This window comes from Pantherophis guttatus, chromosome 2, assembly GCF_059756535.1.
Source record: "Pantherophis guttatus breed Tessera chromosome 2, ASM5975653v1, whole genome shotgun sequence".
Lineage (NCBI taxonomy): Eukaryota > Metazoa > Chordata > Lepidosauria > Squamata > Colubridae > Pantherophis > Pantherophis guttatus.
The window spans coordinates 57,614,028-57,640,106 of record NC_142064.1 but is presented as its reverse complement, the minus strand read 5'-3'; the positions used below and the strand labels follow the sequence as shown (position 1 = coordinate 57,640,106).

The following is a 26,079-nucleotide window of genomic DNA, read 5'->3' as shown; positions in this document are numbered from 1 at the left end:
TTGTTTTGCAAGTCAAAACAATAATACAGATTGCTCAAAAGCTCTCCTAAATTATATGGGTCAACCGTATAACTACCCTGTACATACTACCCTGGACATTGTTTACACAATAACTATTTTCTTCCTTATGAATGTGAGAATCCATTTTTATGCTCAGCAACACTTTGTATTTCTATGGATTCTAAGTATTATTAATAGATTCATTTAATATGTAAGTACGCGAAGAACTTTGGATTGCAGTATTGTCTGCTCCACCATTAGCAATAGAGGGACCCAAGTATCTACAATACTTGGTCTTGATACAACTGAACTGGAGAAGTTCCTCCCCATCCAAACCTGCACAGCCTCCAGGTACTGGCACTGAGCTTTGACAGCATCACTAGGCTGATTTGGGTGAAGAAATACAATTGGGTATCATCAGTATACTAATGACACCAAACCTCAATGTGGCAAATGATCTCACCTAGCTGTTTCATGTAGACGTTGAAAAGGAAAGTAGAAGCCTGTGGCATCTCATGCAAGACAGGTCTAGGAAGTGCTCACTCCCTCACAACCAATGATGGCTAAAACCAGTCATTAGCCAGGAATAAGAAACAGAAACACCATAATATGTTGCTCACAATTAGTTCAGAAGGATATTGTGGTCGACAGTATCAAAAGTCACTGAGAAATCAAGGTGCACAAGGATGGACAAACCACTGTCCTGGTTCTGACACAAGTCAACAAGAAACACAATCAAAGCTATTTTAGCACTAAATCTCAGACTGAAATCCAACTTCCACACAGAGAAGGTTGGGGACTGATTGGTAGTTGTCATTGGGTCAAAGGATGGCATCTTGAGAAAGGAGTGCATCACCACCTTTTTCAATAAAATTTATTGAAAAATTTATATGACTAGGATAGGCTACAACAGAATAGAATTATAGAACAGAATATAGAGCAATAAATGGCTGAAAACATGCACCTAGGTACAGTATACTCTATTTAATTTGTACGCAGAATGCATTAAAAGAAATGCTGTACTATAGTCTGACTATAACAAAACTACACACAAAAAAGACATCACAGGGGGAATGGTTTTCTCAACTGCAACATGGCTGTGAAAATTGGACCATCAGACAGACTGAACAAAAGAAAACGGGCACCTTTGAATAGTGGTGCTGGAGAAGATTAATGAGACTATTTAGCACTGCAAAAGGAGCCAATATTTCAATACTAGATGAAGTAATATGAAATACGAAGATAAATGAAATCAGACTGCTTGCTGGAAATGCTAATCAGAAGAGTAAAGCTTAGATATTTTGGGACAAAATATGAAGTCAACAGTTACTGGAGAAAATCTTGACTCAGGGAAAAATTAAAGATAAAAAAGAAGCTAAGAGAAAAAAGAAGTCTAATTGATGAGACATGTATATGCTCATAAAAATTAAAAGCAGCAATTACTGGAAGACAGTGGAATAATGTCCATTGGGTCATGATTATTCAGTCCATTGAATAATCAGATATGACTACATGAATTGAAACACAACAATAATTCCTTATACCAAAGTTCCTTGTGCTTCACCTATGGATATAGACAACTTCATTTTAACAGTTTTATTTTATTTGCGAAAATGGGAGACAATAAGTTGTTTTTTTCTATGTTCTATAAGCCCTTAAGAAAAACCTGAGAACAAGCTGAAAATTTCTGTAGTTGATCTATCCAAATCACCAGCTAACGTTCAGGATTTAAATTTCATATTTATAATTGCTTTTTGAAAAATCAAATGTTATAAAATGTATTTTCATCCAAATAAATTATCCATTGCAAGTTCTTCTTATAAATCCTACCTGAAAATGATTTTTGCTGTATTTTTTGTATGATTGCATAAACAATGGCAGGCTTTAAAAATCCCTCTGATATTGTACTCAATTTATGAATCAATACTTTACAAAGTCTGTTTTTAATTTAAGTTTTGGGCTTTTCTTTTCAAACAAATCTTATTATTAAATTCTAAAATAGAATTCTAAGAAGTAAATTTTGTTTGTTCTGGTTTGGTTCTGCAACTCAACAAGACAGACACAGACTTCAGAGGATAATTAGAACTGCAGAAAAAACAATTACTACCAACCTGCCTTCCATTGAGGACCTGTATACTGCACGAGTCAAAAAGAGGGCTGTGAAAATATTTACAGACCCCTCGCATCCTGGACATAAACTGTTTCAACTCCTACCCTCAAAATGATGCTATAGAGCACTATAGAACAACTAGATACAAGAACAGTTTTTTCCCGAATGCCATCATTCTGCTAAACAAATAATTCCCTCAACACTGTCAAACTAGTTACTAAGTCTGCATTACTATAAATCTTCTCATCGTTCCTATCACCCATCTCCTCCCACTTATGACTGTATGACTGTAACCTTGTTGCTAGTATCCTTAAGATTTATATTGTCTGTTTCCCTATGTCTATCATTAAGTGTTATGATTCTTGACGAATGTATCTTTTCTTTTATGTACTCCGAGAGTGTATGCACCAAGACAAATTCCTTGTGTGTCCAATCACACTTGGCCAATAAAGAATTCTATTCTATTCTATTCTATTCTATTCTATTCTATTCTATTCTATTCTATTCTATTCTATTCTATTCTATTCTATTCTATTCAAAATAAGATACTGTCAATATCCTCCAGTATAACTCCATATTTATACAGAGAAGCTAACAAAACAATACTGTAATAAATACCAGAGTATAAAAGGAGAGAACTAGACAAGATTCCTGTTCCTTTGTTCATCCCACAGCATAAATATTAAGGCCATATGATGAGAAAAGATAGTCAAATCTCCCATTTTTGAGGCTTCACCGGTATATTTTTCTAATCACATTTTGATTTCCATTGTCTCAATCAAGTTCTGAAACAGGAAGTAAGCCCTGCTAATCGGAAAATAAATTGGAGGGAACTTGTCCCAAGTATGACGGCTCTTTCATTCAGAAACTTGCTGATTGTATAAGTGGTTGAACTAATTTGGGTTTTCAGCAGGATGCTTCCTTCCTGTGGACAGCAGGACCACAGTATGAGGATTCTCTTGGACTCAGGATTCTGTTGTAAAAGTAAGTGGAGGCTATGGCCTTGGAAAAAATTTCCTTAATCGTAGTAGTCTTCTGATGTGACTGTTCCTCTGTTCTTTTTCATGTGAAATTTCATGTCCAGCAAACATTCTATCTGGTTTCCAGAAATCCAAAAATTAACCCCCCCCTTTTTTTTTTTTAAAGAATCATTTCCCTTGTTTTCTAAGTCTCTGTCAGGGGCAAAGAATCATGATTGTACATTAAGTTCCAATTAAGATTTATTGCTCAAGTCTATACACTAGAATCTAGTCATTTAACAGTCAACACTAAATTGGTGCTCCAGAACAGTCAAAGGAATTCAAGGGTGGGCTGGACTTGGAGCATTTGTGGACAGGTAACAATTCTATGCTGAATCCTCCCTTGACTCCATGCCCAGGCTCTGGCTCTTCTTCTCCTAGAGTCTCCGTTTCTATCATTTAATTATTTGCAATATTACCAAACCAGCTATCATGTGAAATATTTTTTCTTTGCATTTATATATGGAATATATAAAACAAGCATTCTATTTAAAAATGCAGCAGCATATGAAAAGCAAAAATATCAAATCCTCTATGTCAAATTGGGTCTTTTTTTTTTCTTAAAGCCACTGTATGTAACTGCAAATTTAGATATTTCTTATTTCATTTACTTACTTGTGACCCATTTCATGAGCAATAGTAAATGCAAGATTCAGACCGTTGTCCTCTGCAATTATACATTTTCGTTTTTCACTACACATGCCATTCAAATATGCTATTCCTAAAAGATACAAGAATCATAATTATTTACTATATTTGATATTATCTAAGTAAATTCATTTCCTGTTATTACTAAGGTTTGCATATGCTTACCAAAAATACCTCACCTCAATAATACGGTATTATACCGATAAGTCTCTTTAATTTCTGTCAAAAATATAATAATTAAAGAACAGATACAATATATCTGCTTTTTTAGGATGCATCTCTAAAAATATATATAATAATTTCAAGTGCAATGTTTAATTAAGAGGTTCATTATGCAAGATTACAAGGAGTAACCCAAATCTGACAGAATCAGTACATTGCTGGAATATCTTCTTTGCTGCTACTGGCTTTTTTTCTTCTACATATGTACAAGAAATTTAGATACCATTTAAATCATTTATTGCATGTTTTGGTTAATGATTATGTACTTTCTAAAAGGTTTTGCTTCCCCTGTCTCATTTTTTTAAAATTCAGTGGACATTTTCTAGTAATATCATAGGCATAGGGTAAACAAATGCAGACCCTCTGAAGAAATCAAGAAAAAAGAAAAAAGTACAAAAGGGTAGAAATAATAGTCTACTAGTCTACACTTAGTCTACTATTTAGTGTAACAGCAGTCTAACAAACACTGTCTTAACACCTCTTACACATATTCCATGCCAGATTTTTCCATATACAAAATAACATAATTACATGCTGCAATGTAAATTCAAACTGTAATATGACATTCTGGATGAAACAATAAGGATTTCATGTCAATGTTAATTTGAAATTAATATACCATCTTAGCAGAAAATGGATTTTTCTCAACCATAGCAGAAGTTTATCCAGAACACATTAATCTTTTAAAAAGGAATAGATTAGCTTAATAAACTATCAAACAGGACTTGAAATCAGGGGTGAAATCCAGCAGGTTCTGACAGGTTCTGGAGAACTGGTAGCAGAAATTTTGAGCAGTTTGGAGAACCAGTAGTGGAAATTTTGAGTAGTTTGGAGAACCAGCTAATACCACTTCTGGCTGGCCCCAGAGTGGGGTGAAGATTGAGATTTTGCAATATTCTTCCCCCAGGAGTGGAGAGGGAATGGAGATTTTGCAGTATCCTTCCCCTGCCACACCCACCAAGCCACACCACACCCACCAAGACACGCCCACAGAACCGGTAGTAAAAAAAAATGGATTTCACCACTGCTTGAAATGCATGTTATTAATCAACACTTTAGTTATAGACTACATGGTTTCATAGGTTCCCAAGATGTAGTTTGGGAAAACCTTTTCAAACTGGCCATAATTTTTACATTATGATTAGCAAGAATTCACTGATAAAACCATACTTTCTATTACAAATACATTCTCTGATTTAATGTTGGCATTAACACAAACTGTAAAATTAAGACAACTGGTTAACTGAGTTTCTTATACATTTATTTAGTTACAAGACAGTAGCAATGCAACAGAATGTAGAAATATTGTAAAAGGTAACTAGAAATTAATCTAAGAGCTGAGAGCAAAACTGTCAAACAGCCTGACGCATTCGTGCAACACTGCATTAACCTCAACCTTGAAGAAGTAACATAAACATATATAGATGGACTGGCAATGGGAAAAGAATTAAAATGACACAGTAGTGATAAATAAAATAGGGAGTAAATATAGAGAGGAAATTATAGGAGACTATGAGACACATATATATCCCCTTTGCCTTTACAAAGGAAGAAATGAATCAATCAATTAGCCCAATTTCTGAAAGAAAACAATGAACTGTTTCTGCTATTAACAGAACATTTCAGGTAATCCTCACTTGCCAACCATTCATTCAGTGTCTATTTGAAGCTACAAAGGCACTGAATGAATGCTAGTTACGGTTGGTCCTCAAAGTTACGGTCATTGCAGCACCCTGTGATCACATGATCAAAATTTGGGTGCTTGGCAGCCAGCAGAGGAGACAGGGCAGGAGAAACATGAAGTCCTTGACTATTGACTGTGGTTTCCTCGCCTAAGGCTTGCAACTGGGACTAGAGGAACTGTTTTGCTAGGTGGTACAGTCACATGACAATTTATCTAATGAACCAGGGGTGAAATCCAGCAGGTTCTAACAGGTTCTGGAGAACCAGTAACAGAAATTTTGAGCAGTTCAGAGAACCGGTAGCAGAAATTTTGAGTAGTTCGGAGAACCAGCAAATACCACCTCTGGCTGGCCCCAGAGTGGGGTGGGAATGGAGATTTTGCAATATCCTTCCCCCAGGAGGGGTGGGACTGGAGATTTTGCAATATCCTTCCCCTGCTACACCCACCAAGCCACGCCCACAGAACCAGTAGGGAAAAATTTTGGATTTCACCCCTGTAATGAACGCTTTCTTAGCAATGGAATTCCAGTCCCAATTAGAGTTGTTAAGTGAGGACTAACTGTAACAAAAGAGATATTAAAGGTTTGGATTGGCTATCTTTTATCTCTTTGGATAACAGTGGATAAGTAGGAAACATATCACATATCATTTCAGGTAAGCAATACAGTGGCCGAACAGATAGGAATATTATCTCTCCATGTGGTCCAAATGTTTTAGGGTATCTATCAGCACTTACTGAAGTCTCTCCTAGAAATCTTCTCTTGTCTCAACCAGGATTAAATGATACATTGACAAAAAGAACATTTGATACATTGACATTTGGTTTACATTTGTGCTTCAAATTTTGCTACTCAACAGATGTCATGTCTTTTAATGCTGACATTCCATTGAATGTAGATATATACAGAAATTTAGTGAGCATGGTTTTTAGTGAAAAATCATATAAATTGTATAAGAAAAGCCACAAGCTATAAATAATAAAAAGGAATTTTATTTTAGGTTTTCCTATCTTGCTAAAGGATTTATTTCAAATATATAAAAAGCTGGCTTTTTATGTATTGAAATTCAAGGCAGCTTGCCCATTGATTATCAAGTTATACATGAAATCTGCTACAAAAGAAGAAGAAAGAGGAGGAGGGAGGGCAGGAGGATAAATGAAAAAGAGAAGGAACTATAAAAGCAATCTTTAAAGTACACATATCTCCAATTACTATCTGGCAGGTTTAGCTCAGCAAAGCAGGTCAATTCTAGGAGCACCCCACCTTCACCTAGAATAAATTGAGTATTTTTCATTCAGAAGGAAATGTAACACTGTTTGGAACAGGCAAATATGCATTTCTCTGGACAAACATATTTCTATTGTTACTTGACCCATATCTAGAAAATCCTCTTCCCTTCTCCCCTCTTTGTGTGTGTGCTTGTGCAACATCCAGTATACATTGGCTTCAAATCCTTGGTTCAAAGTAGAATGAATCACTGGATATCAACAGACTTCAGATGGTGATGCATTCCAGGGCAGGCATGCCACAGTAGCTTTATAATAAGCTTAAATCATTGGCAGAGAGGGGCCAAAACTAAATCCTACTTTACAAAATAATTATTGTGTCAAAAGATCAATAATCCCTACCACTTCTTCCATATAAATTAAAGTGATGTGTACAAAACCTAAAAGTAGAACTTTAAAGAAAGTAAAATGCTTTCAATAATCTCCAGTGAATTATGGATTAAAAAGACAGGCAGTAACTTGCTAAGGTATTTCTCTTGTTTGTAATATCTACAAATATCAAAAACTGCCTGATAAAGGGTTTTTTTCAGACAGCTTCTCCCTCAAAATAAGTATTCTTCATTTTAATGATTGAGTATCCTATCTGTTATATCTCTAGTCTCAGTGCAGCTACTAAGAAGGTTATTTCTCATGTTGGGTGTTAAACATGCCTAAAATGGTGGTAACACCAAAAAAATGTTTCTAAAGGAAACCCGAAGATTCTAAAAAGAATGCCATCTTTCAAACAGTCTTGTCTCAGATCTTATTTCTTTCTTTTTTTTATTTCCAATTTATATACCGCCCTTCTCCCTGAAGACTCAGGGCGGTGTACAGCCAGAATTAAGAACATGAAATACAAATATTAAAAAACAATTAAAATATATATAAATTTGGCCCCAAAATTAAAAATCACAAACCAATTAAAACATTTAAAAATTTCTTCTTAAGCCAGCCCGGCTTGCTGGAAAAAGTGGATTTTAAGGGCACGGCGGAAGGCACTGAGGTCTTGGATTCTCCTTATCTCTGGGGGCAACTGATTCCAGAGGGTAGGTGCCCCCACGGAGAAGGCCCTCCCCCTGGGGGTCACCAGCCTACATTGTTTGGCTGATGGCACCGTGAGGAGACCCTCTCTGTGGGAGTGCACAGGTCAATGGGAGGTCGTCTGTTAGATCTGTTAGGACTTTATACACAGTAAATGCAACTGGATCCGGTTCACCAGCTGGTAATCTTCATAAACTGATCAGATTTGGCAACCCTTGAATTACTCTTGAAAAGTTTCCAGAAGTTGCAGTAGGTACAAATATTGTAGGTAGGCTGCTAATTGGCACAAGATTCAGGAATTGTGTGATTTGTACTTAATTAAAGCATTAGTAATTGTTTCCTGAGTACAATTTAAAGCATTTATAATAAACGTTAAAGCCCCAAACGGCCTTAAGGCTTGACTTCTTAAACAATTACATTTCCCACCATGAAACAGACTAGGAAGTGAGGCTTTTTTGAAGATGTGGCTGCTATCAAAGGGTCATCATTTTCATTAGCAGTAAAATACAACTTGCTTTGGATCTCTACTTTCATAGATTTTAGAAAACTATAAAAACACATCTATTTTGCCAAATGTTTAGCAATTAATTAGCATTTGTATTAATTTCAGTACTTCTTAGATTCAGTTTTTTGTTTTCCAAAGTTTATTAGATGCCTTGAATATTTGATAGGGTAGAAAGGTAAGTCACAAGTGAAATAAGTAGAAAATAAATAAAACAACCAGAATTTGGACTGTGTGAAAATGTTACAAGCTATCAAATGTTCCCTGTTGAAGCTGTGAGGTGGTACAGATTTTGTTTTCAAAGGGTACTTCAGAGTATATAGGACTATACTACCTGTTTATGTCAAGCTAAAGCAGCCACGTCTTTTTCTGGCAACTGCATGAAATATAATTGCTTTAAAGTGTTACATATACTGTAGAATAGATGTTACACTTGCTTTCCCATGCATTCCAAAACTTATTTTGGAGACTGTATCAGAATTGCTGCACAACCCTACTTGCTATATACTGCTTGAAGTTACCAGTCTCGTTTTGGTATTTTGGACCAGCTAAAGTTTTTCAAAGGCAATACGTGAAGAGCTAATAGGATGTGCAACACTCTCCAGGAAGAGTGCTCTCTGGTGTCTGGCAGCTATTTGCCTTTTAACGGGGGGGGCACACTCAGGGTTCTCCTCCTCCTGGGTAGACAAAGTAGGAGAGCAGAAGGGGGAGCTTAGCAAAGTGACCTATTTCTCCTCTTGACCATCGGTCGAAGAGTCACTTTCTTTGCTTCCTCTTCTTTTTTTCAGACAGCAATCCCAGTAAAGAGAGACATGAACGACTTTTCCTCCTTCTTTCCATGCTCTGCAAATCCATGGCAAGAGAAGCAAGGAGAGAGAATGGGGATAGAACATTTGCCATTCCTTCTCTTTCTATTTGACTTCCTCTTTCTTGGCAAGAGAAATAGGGAGAGACATTGTGGGACCAGGTCTCTTCTCTATTCCAGATAACATCTCTCTTAATGGTATTTGCTGGTCTGTGGCCATAATAAAGATTGATTGATTGATTCTTAATGTCAGGCTCCACTTGCAGAGAGGGGATTATTTCATGGGGTTGAAGAATTGAAAGCAGAATACCCATGGTTCTTGGCATTTATTGGCACCAAAGGAGGCATTCCCCACCCTACTTCTCTCCCCTCTCTACGTCTTATGAGCAGACAACCTCTATTTTTCCTTATTGGGAAGACAAATTAAGAATTGGAAATGTAACCAGCAGGTTTTTTTTTTACTGGAATACTTTTGGATACAGCATTTTAGTGTCTAGTATTGGCTAAGAACATTTCAGAGCTGCTGAGCAAAAGAGCTCCCAAAAAGAAAAGAATGGAACATCTACTACGGTGACCAGAATTATAATAAATTATGTACAGATAAAAAAAATTGAGATTCTTAAATGTTACACAAAACAATAGACTTGGGCAAAAAAACTAGAACTATAAATAGTCTTTGACTCATAACCACTTGTCTAAAAATTGTTCAAGTTACAATGGCACTGGAAAAAGTGACTTATGACCAATCCTTGTGCTTATGACCATTGCAACAGTCCCACAATCACATAATCAAAATTTGGGTACTTGGCAACCAACATGTATTTACAACTGTTGCAGTGTCCCAGGATCACATGATCTCTATTTGTGACTTTCCCAGCAGGCTTCTAACAAGCAAAGTCAATGGGGAAAGCTGGATTAGTTTAACAACTATGTGATTCAGGTAACTGCAATGAATGCAGTTAACAACCATAACAAAAAAAAAAAAAGGTTGTAAAACTGGATGCAATTCACTTAACTGCCTTGTTTTGCAATGGAAATTCTAGTATCAATTGTGGTCATAAGTCGAGGACTACCTGTATTTTGATTGTGGATTTCTCATTTTTGACAAATTGCAGTGATGAAAAACATTCTTTTCAGACAGATATCACCACACAATTGTCTCATTTAATTTTATTTTACCATTCATTTTCTACACGCCATTAAAATTATATAGTTATCTAGAATTCTTTTTGGTAGATGAGTTTCTCTTGGAAAGCTGCACTGTCTTTGGAAAATAGTGTTCCAAAGACAGCACCACTTTACAAAGACAGTAGAGCTTTTCAAGTGCTGTCTTCAAAAAGAAGGAAAAAAACAGGAAAGTAGGAAACATTTGCTGGAGAAGCTGGGTCCAAAAAAGAGACAAATCTGGTGCAGGAAACTGCGAGAGAAAGCAGCTGGGGTCTATGACATTTTGCCATGGCCAACTTGCTATGGTCAAGTACCATCAAGCATTTGTTCACTCCTCAGCCTGCCCTAGTAAGCATCAGCAAGCATTCATTCACCCAGCTGCTTGGAATGGCCCACTTGCCATGACCAACTCGCCACGGGACAATAGTTACCCTAATATCAAAGAAATGGTGGAATAGAATAATTAAAGAAAGGATGCCAAAGGAGGGACTGAATGAAATGTGAATGACAAAATAAAAATATTTTTTTATTTACTTTGAATAATTAAATTGAATTTTTAAATTGTCTTTCGGCAAGTTGTCCAGCAGCGAGTTGGCCATGGCAAGTTGTTCCGTAGCAAGTTGGCTTGGCAAGTTGGCTGTGTTAAGTTGGCCGTGGCAAGTTGGCTATGGTGAGTTGACTGCAGTGAGCTGGCTGTGGCAAGTTGGCCCATTCCAAGCAGCTGGGTGAATGAATGCTTGCTGATGCTTACTAGGGCAGGCTAAGAAGTGAACAAATGCTTGATGGTACTTGCTAAACCAAGCTTGGGATCACATAGGACTGAGGAGAGAAGGCAGCTGAGCAAATGAGTGGTTGCTAGCACAACTGAGACTTAAGTGACTGTAGGGCACTACCATGGATTGCACTAGTAGAGGTTAAACCAATTTTGTTGTATACATGATGCACAATGACAGTAAAGGCTGTGGTTGTTGTTGTGGTTGTTTTTGTTGTTATTGCCATAACAACAACAAAATAAGTCTATTTTTTTTCCAGCCCCATTGTAACTTCAAAAGATCACTAAACAAATTGACATAAATTGAGCACTATCCATACTATACATTTTTTTCTTAATTCCGCCATTGCAAAGACTGATAATCTTCTATGCCTGTAATAGTTGAGATAATGTAAAAATGCCCTTGCCCTTTTAAAGAAATTTACTACTTTAGAATCTAGATGCAATGAAATGTGTTTTATTCATTTTATTTCTTATTAAACAGTGTTGTAGCTGAGCATGAAACTTGTATAAAACATTAGCAACTGAATTCAAATCATTTTTTTTTTTTGCAAACTGGTTTCAAGTCTTGTATTTCGCTATTAATTCCATGTATCAGGAAACAAAAACTAGATTCAAGAGAACAGCTGCTCCTGTTTAACCATCACAGCATTAGGTAAGAGAAAGATTTTCGTGTGTGTGTGTGTGTGAGAGAGAGAGAGAGGGGGGGGGAGGGAGGGAGAGAGAGAGAGAGAGAGAGGGAGAGGGAGAGGGAGAGATATAGAGAGAGAATGTTCGTTCTTTCCTTTTTCCTGTGGTTTCTTATTAACACAGCTGGAATGGTTCCAAGATAAAATCCACAGAGAGAGTACAATTGATCTCTTGTAATAGTTAAACCTTTACCAGTCAATCTTAGGGATTGCTTAAAAACTTACCTAAAAACTGAAAATTGATACACTTTGCTTATGAAGCATCACTGCTTGAAAGCAGAAGGAACATTGTAATTTTATAACAATTAAGTTTAAAGAACCTATGGTTTCTACATGTTAGAACATGAAAACAGAGCTAAGTCAGATCTCATACAAAGTTATTCAAAAGTAAATTCCAATAAATTCAACTAAAATCAAATAAGTACACACAAATTGCTAATTCCTTGTTAAATCATATTTTCAAAAATAAGCACAATTGATAGTTGTATCCAATTTTTTAAAAAGCACAAATATGCAGAACAATAAAATACACACGTTTATTAATCCATAACTGTTTTTCCTTTTATATATTCTTTGTCATGGGATCAATATATGTCAGGCACGTACAACCCAGACCCACATGTGTAAAGTTCAAACTAGCTACTTTGTAGTTCTATACCTATTTCATAGGAATCCCTTCAGACTGGTAGCTTTCACTTGGGAAAGACTAGATAAGACTCAAAGGCTTTTTTCTGGCGGGGGGGTACCCAATCTAAATATTTTGCCATAACATTTTGCTTTAAAACATTTTGGTCTGATCTAGGACTGATCTGAGGGCATAGGTAGCCCTCAGGTTACGATGGAAATAGGGACCAGGATTGCTGTCACTAAGTGATGTGATAATAAAGCACATCATGGGATAGCATTGCTTAGCGATCCCAATCCCAGCAGTCCTGGTTGCTGATGTAATCCCATGTCTGGTGCAAGCAATCAGATCCACATGTATAGAATTCACGCTAACTACTTTATTATATTTTGCCTATTATACAGGAATCTCCCCAGACTCCTTGCCATCTCTTGGGAACAGATAGATAAGGTTCAGTTGAGTTTAGGAGTGGTCAGTCCTGGATATCTTGTATCTGCGCAATGATTCAAGGCTAATGCCCTGCTTGAGACCTCCTCCCTCTCTGGCTGAGTGTTTCCCGGCTTTCAGTTGTTTCATTTTCTAGTTGGTAACATACTCAATATGAATAAAATGAGGTTTGCTTCTTGTTTATATACAATAGATTGTCCTGCCAATTTTGGTGGGGATGTAGTTTTCTGTTTGATAGTCCCTTGATTAGGGAATTGTTTTCTGTTTGTTTGCCTAGTGTTAATCCCTGTTTATCTGGGTGTTGGTTCTTGGAGAGGATGTTTCCTTCTTGGTTTTTTTATTGTCTCTTCTGAATGTTGTGTAAATATGGTTTATCTTTATATTTACACAGATATCTGAGATCATATTGCTGAAATTTAAAAGATAATAGAAAAGGTAAGTCCCAAGATGTTTGTTTTTGCTTTATTAGTATCTTAAAGCTTTTGACTGCTTTCCATTACAACATATTGCAGATAGCTTTTGAAACGTAAATTCGGGCTCACACATAAAGTTTAAATACTTAATGCTAAGGCAAGAATCAATGGAAAAGATCCTGATGCATGAAAAGAAAAGGTGACTAAATACTATCACTAATGTTCACAAACATGAGCTTATAACAACACAAAGATACAGTTACTGATAGACAGAAATGAAGTCCACTGGGGCAATTAAAAAAACCGCCCATATCTAAGAAATTAGTTCCAAAAAGTGAATGTATGTATGAATGTTTGTATGAATCAGAAGAATAGTCTTAAGAAGAAATGAAGGGCACAAGTAGAAATGAAATTTTATTTATTTATTTTTGAAATTTATATGCCGACCATCTCACCACTAACATTATGGACCAGTTAAAGGAAAAGAAATAAAAACAAATAGACAAGATGTAGAAAATGCTAGGTAAAAAGAATGAAGAAAAAAACTGATATTTACTGGACATGAAAATTACTGGTCAGAACACTCTGATGAAAAGAAACTGATACTTGATAGAGTAAAGAAGGATACGAAAGTACGAAGTTATACAACCTCTAAAACAGGCCTGTCAAACTGGCTGGCTGTGGGCTGGATACGTGATGTGTATGCCATGCCCACCGCAGCTCAGCAAAGGCAAAAAATATCACAATACATCATGATCCGTCCCATGATGTGATCAAGTATGACACCCGTGCTCTAGAAGCTTTGGGCTATGATTTTCATAATCCATTATTATTGCGAAGGCTGACTTGAGCTTCGAGAAGTTGGATTTAAGATATCAGTGCAAAAAGAAAAAGACAACACATTTTAGAAATAATTCAAATAGAAACTGGCATTTTTACAATCTGAACATATATTTTTATTAATCAGTTTAAGTAATAAATAATATTTATTAAATAATAAATACCTACCATATTTAAAACACAAACAATCACTCTTTAGGATTGTGCTTTCATGCAGAAAACTGATAAGCAGCACTAATAAATCCTAATGTATTTGAATGGTACATTTATAAGGCTTCAACTTTCATTTTTCAATTTTCACCCAAATGCATTTGAAAAAAGTTAAGCCATATTTGAAATAGCAAATGTGATATACATTATACTCATATGTTTCTGAGTTGTTGTTTTTTTCTGTTTTTAATAAACACAAATGTTTCTCAGATACACATACTTCAAAGCATGAGTTGGGGAAAATTAAGTTTGACTTGTAGTTCTTTTTCTGAAAAAAACTAATATTCATTTTCTTTCCTTATACCAAATGTTTTCCATTAGGGAAAAAAGAAGGTAGAATTAAATTGTTTTACATATCTGTTGCTTAAAAAGTAAATATACAAATATACAAATATACAAATATAGGGAATATATTTTAAGTCTTCTGAACCTGTAAATTCATAAAATATATGTGTTTTATCATGATCTTTCCCATAAGAAGACATAATTGTTTCAATGACTATATCTAGTGCTTGCTGACCACTACCAAAAATCCTGCTGGAAAGTCAAACATTTCATATATCTTTTTCATTACACAAGAACTGAAACAATTTCTGTTTTTAAACATGTCATTAAACTACACATATTCAAAGTCATATTCTCCATTTCTTTACCTCACTATATGTCCAAGTCTTAAAATGACACTTTTGAAGAGCTATTTTTTAATTTCACTTACCCACTGTATCACAAGGCTCATCTTTATGCACACAGAAATCCTTCCTAAAATGGGGATGAAAAAAAGGCAAACTCTTAACATTCTTCACCAATAGTGTTAAAGGATTGCAATCCTACAATACATACATATGCACACTATGTAAATATAAGCATTTCTGTTTTTATATTAAAAGGTTCTTTTGTAATAATAAAAGAAAATAGTAATTCAGTGGATAAGCTTCCTTTGAATTTTGCAGTAGCAAAATTTGCAGTCTAAGATTAAGAGTATACTTCTCTTAATCTTAGACTACAGTAAACATTGTCTGGGAAAACCTGTCTTTTAGGCTTTGTAACCAAATAATACACTTCTAATTACTGTAGGTTCAAACTTCATTGAGCATTTCATGTGGCACTTTCTCCATTCTTGTGGATGCACAGATTTCGGTTTTGCTATGTGCTGTTGCCATTTCCTTGTGAATCTCTTTTGAAGCCCTCCACAGTACTGCTTCATTTTTTGCTTTTTCTCATTGTGAAAACAGAGCAGCAATATAATAATGAGGAAAGATAAAAGGTAAATATTTTCCCCGCCCAGTCATATCCGACTCTAGGGGGCGGTGCTCATGTCTCTTTCCTAGCTGAGAGAAACAGCGTTGTTCAAAGATCCTTCTGTGATCATGTAGCCAGCATGACTATATGCCAAGGTGCAATGAATGCTATTACTTTCCCACCAAAGTGGGAAAGTATCTATTATCTATTTGCATGCTAACTGCTAGGTTGGCAAGAGCTGAAACTGCCAATCTTCTGGTCAACAAGCCCAGCATCTAAGCCACCAAGTCCCTCTTAATAATGAGGAAAAGGGGAGGACAATGTCTTGCTTCCAATTCTTGCATTCCATTATTAAATTACTCTGTATATCATGGAGGCTACACTGGGGCAGCATGAGGGTTGTTCAAAATAGCAATAGCAATAAGACTTAAATATTACTTCATAGTGCTTTTACAGCCCTCTCTAAGCTGTTTATAGAGTCAGCACATTACCCCCAACAATCTGAGTCTTCTTTTTACCCACCTCGGAAGGATGGAAGGCTGAGTCAACCTTGAGCCAGTGAGATTTGAACTGCCGAACTGCAGCTAGCAGTCAGCTGAAGTAGCCTGCAATACTGCACTCTAACCACTGCGCCACCTCGGCTCTTATTAAAATATTGGATAGTAGACGGGACCCTTAAGCTGAGATCTCTTTCACCTCAAAAGATGCTCTGAAGTGACATACATTGTTTTAAATTTGTAACTTCTGAGACAGTCCTTTCCTGATCCTTTCTGATCCTGTGAGTCTAATATCAAAAGAGACCAAAAAAATTTCACTTCTACTTGGACATTATTGTACTCCCTCTGTAAATTAAATAACTAACACATGAAATAGTTTCATATATGAAATCTGGAAGCATTGATACAATACTGTTCATATATGTTATACTATCAAAGAAGCTGGTCTCTTTTACAAGTGGTTTATCAAGGTCACCAAAGATTTAACAGACCTTTATTCAAGGGGAATATAGTAAAGCTTTTAAGAGATTTATGATAGTTTTCTAAAGCTTAACTAATGATAGAAAAGTATTTCAGGCAAGAATGGGCAACTACACTGAGTCATTACCATAAATTATACCTTGTTCATAAAGATTTAAACCTATTAAATACAGCACTTCAAGAGGTCCTTCAGGGCAATGCAAAAATTGAATATTCAGCTCCTAAAGATAAAACCTATAATTATAGTATATATGAATCTCTTCAAAGAAAAAAGAAAAAAGGCAGTCAGATACATAAAAATATATAAAAGTATAGTATATATAACGTATAACAAGAAAATGCAGCGTGAGAAAATTGCAAAAGAAACTTTTCAATGAATTTCAATTGAACTGAACACAGCTAGTTATTAAGATTAAATTCTATTTGAATAACAATATTTTTAAATATTTATGTACTCATTTATTTGTTGTATTTATAGCCTGCTCTAATTAACAAGGATTCTGGGCAGGCCATAAGTCATTAAGTAACTTAAATTTACAATTTAAGATAAAATTTAAAATAATAATTATACTTTAAAGTAATACTTTTAAATCTATCTCTGTTATTGTTAGTCTTAAACATTCTTTTGAGTGTCAAGCTCAACACAGAGCCTTAAGTGACAACCATGATGGGGAGAGGGTTGACAAGCAAGCATCCAGAAAGACCTCATGCAGCAGAACACGGTGAAGGGGGGTGATGCGATTAGGACAACATAGAGGTGGTGACGGGTGACAGACAAAGTATGGAAAAGGGGGAATCCGGACGACAGGCATTCTGTCAGCCTCCGCCTTTACTGCTTTGGCTGCCATAGTAACGGGAGGGGGGAGAGCTAGGTAGCATGGTGGGGGGAAAGCATGCTGGAGGAATCTGGAGAAATCAAAAGCGATAGTTAAGTCACCGGACTGTATCTTTGAAGCTGCTGTTGGGCCAATGGTCGTGGCATTCCTGATTGATGACGCTGCCAGACGTGTGCTTCCACCTGACCCCTGGGAGACCTTTGGATTGGATGATTTACAGTGGACAGTGGGAGGGGATGTTTTCTATATGCAATTTTTGCGCCTATTGCCTTAGATTCTGCTTTCCTTGGTTGCGTTCACTTCATTTTCTAGTAAAAGTACCTTTCTCTATAAACAATGGAGTTTGGGTCATTCTTTCCTGGACTTTGAAGGAAGTACACCTGACACATTCGGACAACAAGCAGTCGGAGGGGCGAAGCCAATGACATCATATACCCGCGCCCGCGGCTTCACGGGAGGAGGGAGTGAGCGGCGGATTTGAATGTGCTACAGCTGCAACAGATCCCGAGGCCAATAAAGCTGAGAAGGCACATCATATATCTGACTCTGAATTTGAGCTATATTCACAGCGCCAGTGTTTCCTGTAAGCTACTGCGTATCTGTGATTAAACCAAGTTGTGTTTGCTGTTGCCCTTGTGTGTGTGGTGCATGACTCGGCTTTGGGACAGGCGGTTCTCGGGATGCTGAGACATTCCACTATCATCTGTCCTACTAACTTAAAATCAGGCCAGGTATAATGCTTTATTGAAAATTTTAAAAGCTTAAATGTGTAAATACATTTCAACTAGTAAAAGCCTCCGGTCTATGAGACCTAGAGACTATTAAATTATATATCAATGACTAAGACTGAACTTATGATTATCCAGGCATCATACATATTTTTATTATTATTTGTCACACAGTCAGCCAGATGTTCAGATTGAATTTGGCATTTTTGTCTGCCTATCGTATCTTTCCCAAGGACTTGAGATAGGCAGATGTTTTTTGACGGTATTAAAGATATTGTTTTAGGATGAGAGTTGCCTTTTCCAATTGACTGATAGTGATTTCGTCAATGCTGTTAGTGTTCAAATGATGCTCCAGGTGATTTGGGATTGCACCTAAGGCACCTATTACTATTGGTGCTATCTTTGTTTTCTTCTGCCACAATCAATTTACATCTATTTGCAGGTCTTTATATTTTGTGATTTTCTCCAATTCTTTCCCTTCTATTCTGCTGTTTCAGGTACTACCCTGTCCACTATACAGATTTTTTTTTTGGTATGTCTTGTTATATCTTGGGTGTTATGTGGCAAGTGCTTATGACTAAGAGATGGTTCTGATAATGGAATGTGTGCAAGAATAGCTACTTGTGGATTCAGCTCTGATCTGACCTCAAGAATTAGAAGTATCCAATTAAACCAACCATCACTTATATATACAAGATATGGATTCCCTTGAGATGAAGGAAAATCACTACAACAATGGTCTGGGTACAGGCAAATGGTGTAGAGGAGAGACTGAAAATAAAAGCTCTTTATTGCAAGACATGGCCAAGTAGTGATCAGTTCACAGACTGAGATTTTAAGAAGCAGTTTTAAACACAGTTACTTGTAAACCTCTTCTTTATCAGTAAAATAACCTGCCTTTCTGCTGGTTAAAAAAAAAACTATTGCAAAGAAACAAAGTATGTCCTATATTGGAGTATACATTAATTCTAAACTGAAATAATTCAGCTGCTGAAATTCTTGTAATCCTTTTCATCTCAATACATCATGTTAGAGAAGACTGTGAGAATTTTTCATGGCAGAATTATTTTTGGTTGTGTTAGCTGCCAAGACTCTAGCATTTTATGGAACTCTCTCTCCCTTGAGGTTGATTCAGTCCCCAGGTTAACATTCTGTAAGCAAGGTTATATTTTTCAGAAAGCCTTTGGACTGCAGTGGTCCCTCTATAATTAATTTTGGAGTTTATTATTATGTACTGTATTTCTATTTTGTGTCTTGCTGTATAACTAGATAACTCCTCTAGATAGGAGCAGGTTATAGGCATTTTACATAAATAAATAAATAATGCAAATAATGAAATAATACAGACAGAAAACAGGCAAATAAAAAAGTACTGCAAAGTACACAAAGTACACAAAACTAAGATATTCAGAATTCTCATCTGGAATCAGTTAATTGAAGAAAAAAGTTGCCCCCTCAGACAAAATAAATGAAAACGGTGACTAACAAACAAATCAGAAGTAATGAAATTTCTCCTCCAAAATGATTTTCACCAAATCCATGCAGTGAAAATATAGAAGGGGAGAGGGGGGAATTATCCCTCCCTAATCTATTGACAGAAGCAGTTTTGTCTGTAGAAAGATTTCACTGGAACAGAGTGCCTAAAATTTTAGTATGAGCTTCAGAATCACTAATATACAAGTGGAAAAATTGCAATGTACCTGGTGATTAATACAGCTGCATCCACTGGTGACACATTTTCATTCCAGCTCGTTGACATTTCTAAATGTATGTCATTTTTTTTACCAAATTCTTCATGTTGCCATTTGCAAAAGCTCTCCAGCATTTTTTCACCATGATGTCCAATATACATCTCTGCCTGAAAATTATAATAGTTTAAGATAATATCCCTTAAATGAAAATATTTTTTGCAACAAAACTTCCAAAAACGTTTGGAACAAAGTTTCAGAAACAATATTGTTGTATTGCATTCACAACAATACTATTTTCTTCTCCAGTCTTTTACTATATCATTTCCTTTAGATGTTTTGGAGTTCTGAGAATTCTCAGAATTCTGGTAGAAAATTCCAAGAGTCAGAAGACCCAAGAATATCGATATAAAGTTAGGTAAATATAAATCCTACCTGTTTAAATTTTCTATTGTTGAAATATTTTGATTTGCTGAGCATATCTTGATCAACAGAATCAAACTATTTAGAAGACTGTTTAACCTTAATGTATTAGTTCATTAATTTAACCTAAATATATTAATTATATTTATTTTGTAAACCCAAGAGATTGTTGGGTTATTGTTGAGTGGCATTATGCCTAAATTAGAGTGACTGGCCCAAAAGTTGTTTATCTAGCATCTTGCTTAAGGAAGAAACAGAACTGATTGTCCCCTGGTTTTTAGTCGAGCACCTTAACCACCCTGTCAAATTGACTTTTATCCCAAAGGTGCTTTTTCAAGAGGCAACTGGACTTTCTGGTTTTTCTTTGAAGATGTTTCGCTTCTTATCCAAGAAGATTTCTCAGCTCTGACTAGATGGTGGGGAATGGAAGGATTTATAGATTCATCACCATCCAGTCAGAGCTGAAGAAGTTTCTTGGATAAAAAGTGAAATGTATTCAAAGAAAAACCAGAAAGTCCAGTTGCCTCTTGAAAAAGCACCTTTGGGACAACCATGACCTGGATGACTGAAGAATCCCCACAGAAAACTGGCTTTTATATTATTATATTTTATATAATAGATGTAAGTGTATTTGTTCGAAATTCAAAAGAATTTGTGTTTGTTTCAGCAGACGGGCAACTAATAATATTACCTATTGGATGCCTATCCAAACGAAAGTGTCATGTCATAATAGAATGCTTAAATACATTTAAAATGGAATAGTCCTTCCATTTAGTATTATAAAAATAAAAATAAAATCAGCTGAATATATTTAAGCATTAGATTGCTGTGACTGGGGCATTTTGAATGGTTGAAAGGGTCAAAAGTTCGCAATCAAGCCTCTTTCTCTGCATTTACTTTGTTCAATCTAGCTCCAGTAAATCTCTTCAGAGCTTTCATTCAAATAATTTCTAATGTGTCTTCCTAGCAACTAGTGAAAGGGTCACAATCCAGCTTCAGGTTCCTATCACCTGAAAAGGTGGCCTGCAAAGCATCAAGATAAACTTCAGGGAAGAAGCATATTTTCTCCTTATGCAAACAACCTTTTCTATCCACCCCCATCCCTACCATGTCTGCATGGTCAAGCAGAGGAATTAGTCTTAGACTTAACCCTATCTTGTACAAAGTTTCCCTAGAGAGAAAATAAAAAGGAAGCCTCCCAAGAATAATAATAAAAAAAAAAGGATGTGGGGAGAGCCCACATCCCTGAAAGAAAAAGTTAAAAAAATATATACAAAAATACATTGACAACAGGAATGGAGTTCACCTTTCTTAAATCACACTTTGGAACTTGCAAGTAAATCATAACAGACTAACCCTGTAGGGCCCCAAGAAAGAAGGGACTGTTTCTGGAGCATTAGCTAAATTGGATGGTTTTGTACAGCTGTAATTGATATATTATTCCATCAATGAGAACAGGGGAAAAAAGCTAACTCAAAATGAGAATTGACTGGTTTAAATTATTATATATGAAAGATGGGTCAAACAGTGATGTAAAGGTTACTGTTCAACACCGATACTGTATCAGGTACTGGGAAATGCAGCCATGCTATGAAATTTCCCCCCTTTTGACCCTCTCTGAAATTGCTTAAAGGCAAAGCAGCGTTTTTATTCTTTAGGAAAGGTCAGCAATCTATGATTTTCCCTTCGGTTTCGCTTTTATTTTAGGCCACTGCCAATTGCAGGTTCTTCTATCAATCTTCGCCTTTTTTAGTGCACATGGAAGAGATAAATGCAGTACTTTCTTACTGGAGTGTCATGAAGCAGAACAAGCTTGGTCACCCGAAGGTTCATTTGAACTCCAAGGCTCTTGTGCTGGAAAAGATTAAATACCTGAAAACAAAAGAAATACAGTAATGTAAAAATTAATAATATGACAAATCACAGATTGTTTGAGGCATCTTCTTAAAATTCTGTGGATTACTGAGTTGTTTTCAATGTTTTCCCAAATAATTACAACATGACCAATCTATTCAGGATACAGAGGATTCTACAAAAAACATGTATAGTTTATGTTTGTAATATTTTCTTCATATACTCAGTCTGTTGGCAGTGAGACCTTAGCATCATTGGCACCTCAGTTCCGTTTCATTATATTCTTATCAAACAATATATAGAATTTTATATTTGCAATAGTAGAATAAGATACTAAATTCAATTTTTTCTCAATATACATGGCAATAATAATGAGTCAGGATAGTAGGAGAAAAAACTGGCTATTTTTTATGATCTATACATTCCAAACTAACAGTGGACTTTATGAGATGATGACTTTGTGCTGGATCTTGTCTTAGTGTCAATGTAAAAGTACCAGCTATGATTTCTCCTCTTTTCTAATCCTACTAACCAGAAGTGGGCTGTAACAAATGATTCGCCCAGAACCAAAAATGTGAGCATGCACACGGCATCGAAAAAACAGCAATTATATAGGATGGGATGGCCCAGTCACTGGTCGGAACTACCGGTTCACCCAAACTGGTCCGAACTGGCAGCAGCCCACCTCTGCTACTAGCTCATTATTAGGCTATATTCTCTATTTTAAGTAAGTTGTATTTAAACTTTAAAGTATTATTTTGCTGAAAAGATCTATATTTTCTTACCATATTTAAAATAGTTAAAATAAATCTCCTAGCAGCATCTGCTCCATGATAGGAAACCATTGTTGGATCTGCAATCACTACAGTCTCCACGTTATATTCTTGAGGTAATTTATAGGAGTATCTCTTTCCTCGTCCATTTTCTGTGCCTTTTTGACCCCTGACTCTTCTTTTCTCTGCAATAGAAACAATAGAATTAGTAGCTGGAATAGTGGAATAAAACCCTGTTAGAGTTTGCAGCAATCCAACCAGCACACAAGTATTCAGCAGGATTCATTTATAAAGCAACTTCTTTATATACAATACCATACAGCAGAAGCCAGAACCAGAACTCAGAATCCAGAAATACAGAATCAATAATCACAGAAGCTATATATACAGAGAAGCAACAATGCAAGGACAAACCAACTCTTTTATACATAACTCCCAGGCTCCAAACTGTCTGAGTCAACAAACAGTTCCCATTGGCTGACCTGTTGCCAACTGTAAAGCTAAGCCACGCCCAAGCTTCAAACTGTCTGTGTCACCAAACAGTCCCCATTGGCTGACCTGTTGCCATGTCTATTCCAACTCATGACCCTCTTATACACTGACAAACCCAAGGAGGGCCAAGTTTAAAATTACATTTAAGCATGGAACATTATATTATTTTAAATCAAGGGTGTCAAACTCAATTTCATTGAGGGCCGCATCAGGGTTGTGTTTGACCTTGGGGGTGGGCATGGTCGGGATGGGCGTGGCCAGTTCAACATCACTTGTGTCGGGCCTGCCTGTCGAGGCCCGAGCGCTCTGCTGGAGAAACAGGCTCCCGAGATCCGTTTTCGGCTACAACAACCTCCTGCAACCCTCTGTCAGCAAAAACAGAGCTAGGGAGGGCCTCACGCAGCTGGACCATGGCTGGACCTTCGCTGTTTCCAGGACAGACCCATGGGCCAGATCTAAGCATCCCATGAGCCAGATCCGGCCCCCGGATCTGAGTTTGACACCTCTGTTTTAAATTATTATAGCTCAGGACCAAGCTTTCTCAAATAAAGTATTTTTAAAATGGAGCAACTTTGAATTCCATACAAAAAGTGTAGTATAGAGCCAATTACTAATTTATTATTTAGTAACAACTCGTTTAGATTTTGGGTCAGAAGTTTTCTCAAATATTGCTGGTAATGGTACAAATGACAACACAAGTGTAAGTGTAATATAATATATTATATTAGAATAATATAATAGAATGTGAAAAAATGTTTTTATTTTGTTTATCTTAGATAGCCTCATTACAGGACATATCTGAGTTAATTAATCATCATAGCTTTACATAGTTGTACTGATCTGTAAACAAATTGCAAAATATAAGACTAGTACAGATAGGTTTCAAAGAACTACAATTAGATAACACAAGTCCTATTCAAGTTGTGAGCATTTATTTTAACTGATAAACACAACTTGAAAACCTCAAGGAAAATCATCTTGACCAGAAGAAAGTTGTAAAATCAGAAAACAGAAGGGACAGAACAGAAAACAGAACAAACTCCATTCCAAAAGGGAGTTATCTAATAATTTGTTCTATTAAAATCCTGGCACAACATTGCTTGGTTGTCTTACTATCTTCAGTTAACTTTAATTCCAAGTAAAATAAGTGTTGTCCTTTGTTTATAAATGGAGGAAAATGATGTACTGTAATGGCAAATCTCAGTAACTTTACTTGAATATGCTTAACAAAACAGATCTAAATAACCATTACTGAAATAAATGAAGTTTTGTTTAACTTTCTACTAGTAGATCAGAATTCTCAGCCTGGTACTCATCAAATATTCCCAGAATTAATGGTAAATATGCTTATTTGCAATCTTGAAAGTTGAAGTTCTCCACTTATGGAAGGCACCAAGCTGGAGAAGACTGATTTTAGGAGAAGGTAATAGGAAACTCTCGTAAAAGGAGTCAGACAAACAGAACAGTGAGAGATGAAGATTTACATAAAGTACATATTAAATTAAAATATATTAATAGAAATTACATTACCAGAAAAAACACCACAGTATTGACTATGAGAGGTCGATTTTTCAGAGGGTCTTTCATGTATGGATCTTTTATGTCTGCATACCCGATGCGCTTGACCAATCACAGCCAAACTATGATTGAACGGCTCAATAAATATAAAATCGTCATTCATCTGCAAAAAACCAATCTGCAGGAAAAACAAAAGCAACAGATTAGCAAGATTTTGTCATGCTATATAGAAAATAATATATTTAGAACTATGTTTTAAGAATTGTATCTACACTCTACTAAATGACACTATGTTGGGATTGTTCTGTTTTACGAGCTGATCCAGCAAAATCAGGTGCCGTAGCTTTTAGGAAAATATGAAAATATTAACTCCTTCATTTCAAAACACTAAAGAGTTTCACTTCTTTTCAAGAAATGTGTTATGTATTAAATGTGCTTAATGTTTTGAAAAAGAAATCCATTAAGAAAGCAGCTCAACATTTTTCTAAAGAGTAACACACCTCAAATTTCTGGATTTATGTATAGACACACACATAGATACACAGAGGGAGGGAGGGGGAGGGAGGGAGGAAGGGAAAGAGAGAGAGAGAACCTTTCTCAAATGATACTTTCCATATAGAAATAATCTTTATATGAGGAAAATCAGTGCAAATTTCGGTGAACTTTAATTACATTTAATTTGTTTATATGGGATTCTAAACTTGGAAATTTCTCTACTGATGGCAAAAAGTACTAACACCATAGTTTGTAACCTGAAACACACTGAGCTCCTGATATCAAAATAATTGCAAGGTTATAGAATGTGATAAAGTTTCTGCTAATATAGCACCTATCCACACCCAAATAATGGGGTGGGGAGGTATCTTATTGGGTTTTTAAGCTAACTCAATATATATATATATTTTTGATTCCCAAGGCAAAATATGCAGTTGTAGAATATATTTTTACATAAAAATCTGAAATCTTAACGAGAGAGAGAGGGGGGGGAGGGAGGGAGGGAGGGAGATCCATTCATTTCCAATAATAATTCTTATAATGTTACAAACTGGATCGTATGTAAATACAGCCCATTGTAATACCTTAGTATCAACATC

At 36.0% G+C, this 26,079-nt stretch overlaps 1 protein-coding gene across 1 annotated transcript in view; it reads right to left on the bottom strand.

Annotated features, from left to right (window-relative positions):
- The window catches only part of ADAMTS19 (ADAM metallopeptidase with thrombospondin type 1 motif 19), a 99,334-nt gene that overhangs the window by 53,374 nt on the left and 19,881 nt on the right, over positions 1-26,079 (bottom strand). The window contains exons 3-8 of the mRNA XM_034410006.3: positions 24,998-25,163; positions 22,988-23,160; positions 22,137-22,220; positions 19,938-20,095; positions 15,173-15,216; positions 3,745-3,850 (exon numbers count right to left, since the gene is read on the bottom strand). Of these exons, the coding sequence (XP_034265897.2) occupies positions 3,745-3,850; positions 15,173-15,216; positions 19,938-20,095; positions 22,137-22,220; positions 22,988-23,160; positions 24,998-25,163 (731 nt within the window). The remainder of the gene's footprint in view (positions 1-3,744; positions 3,851-15,172; positions 15,217-19,937; positions 20,096-22,136; positions 22,221-22,987; positions 23,161-24,997; positions 25,164-26,079) is intronic.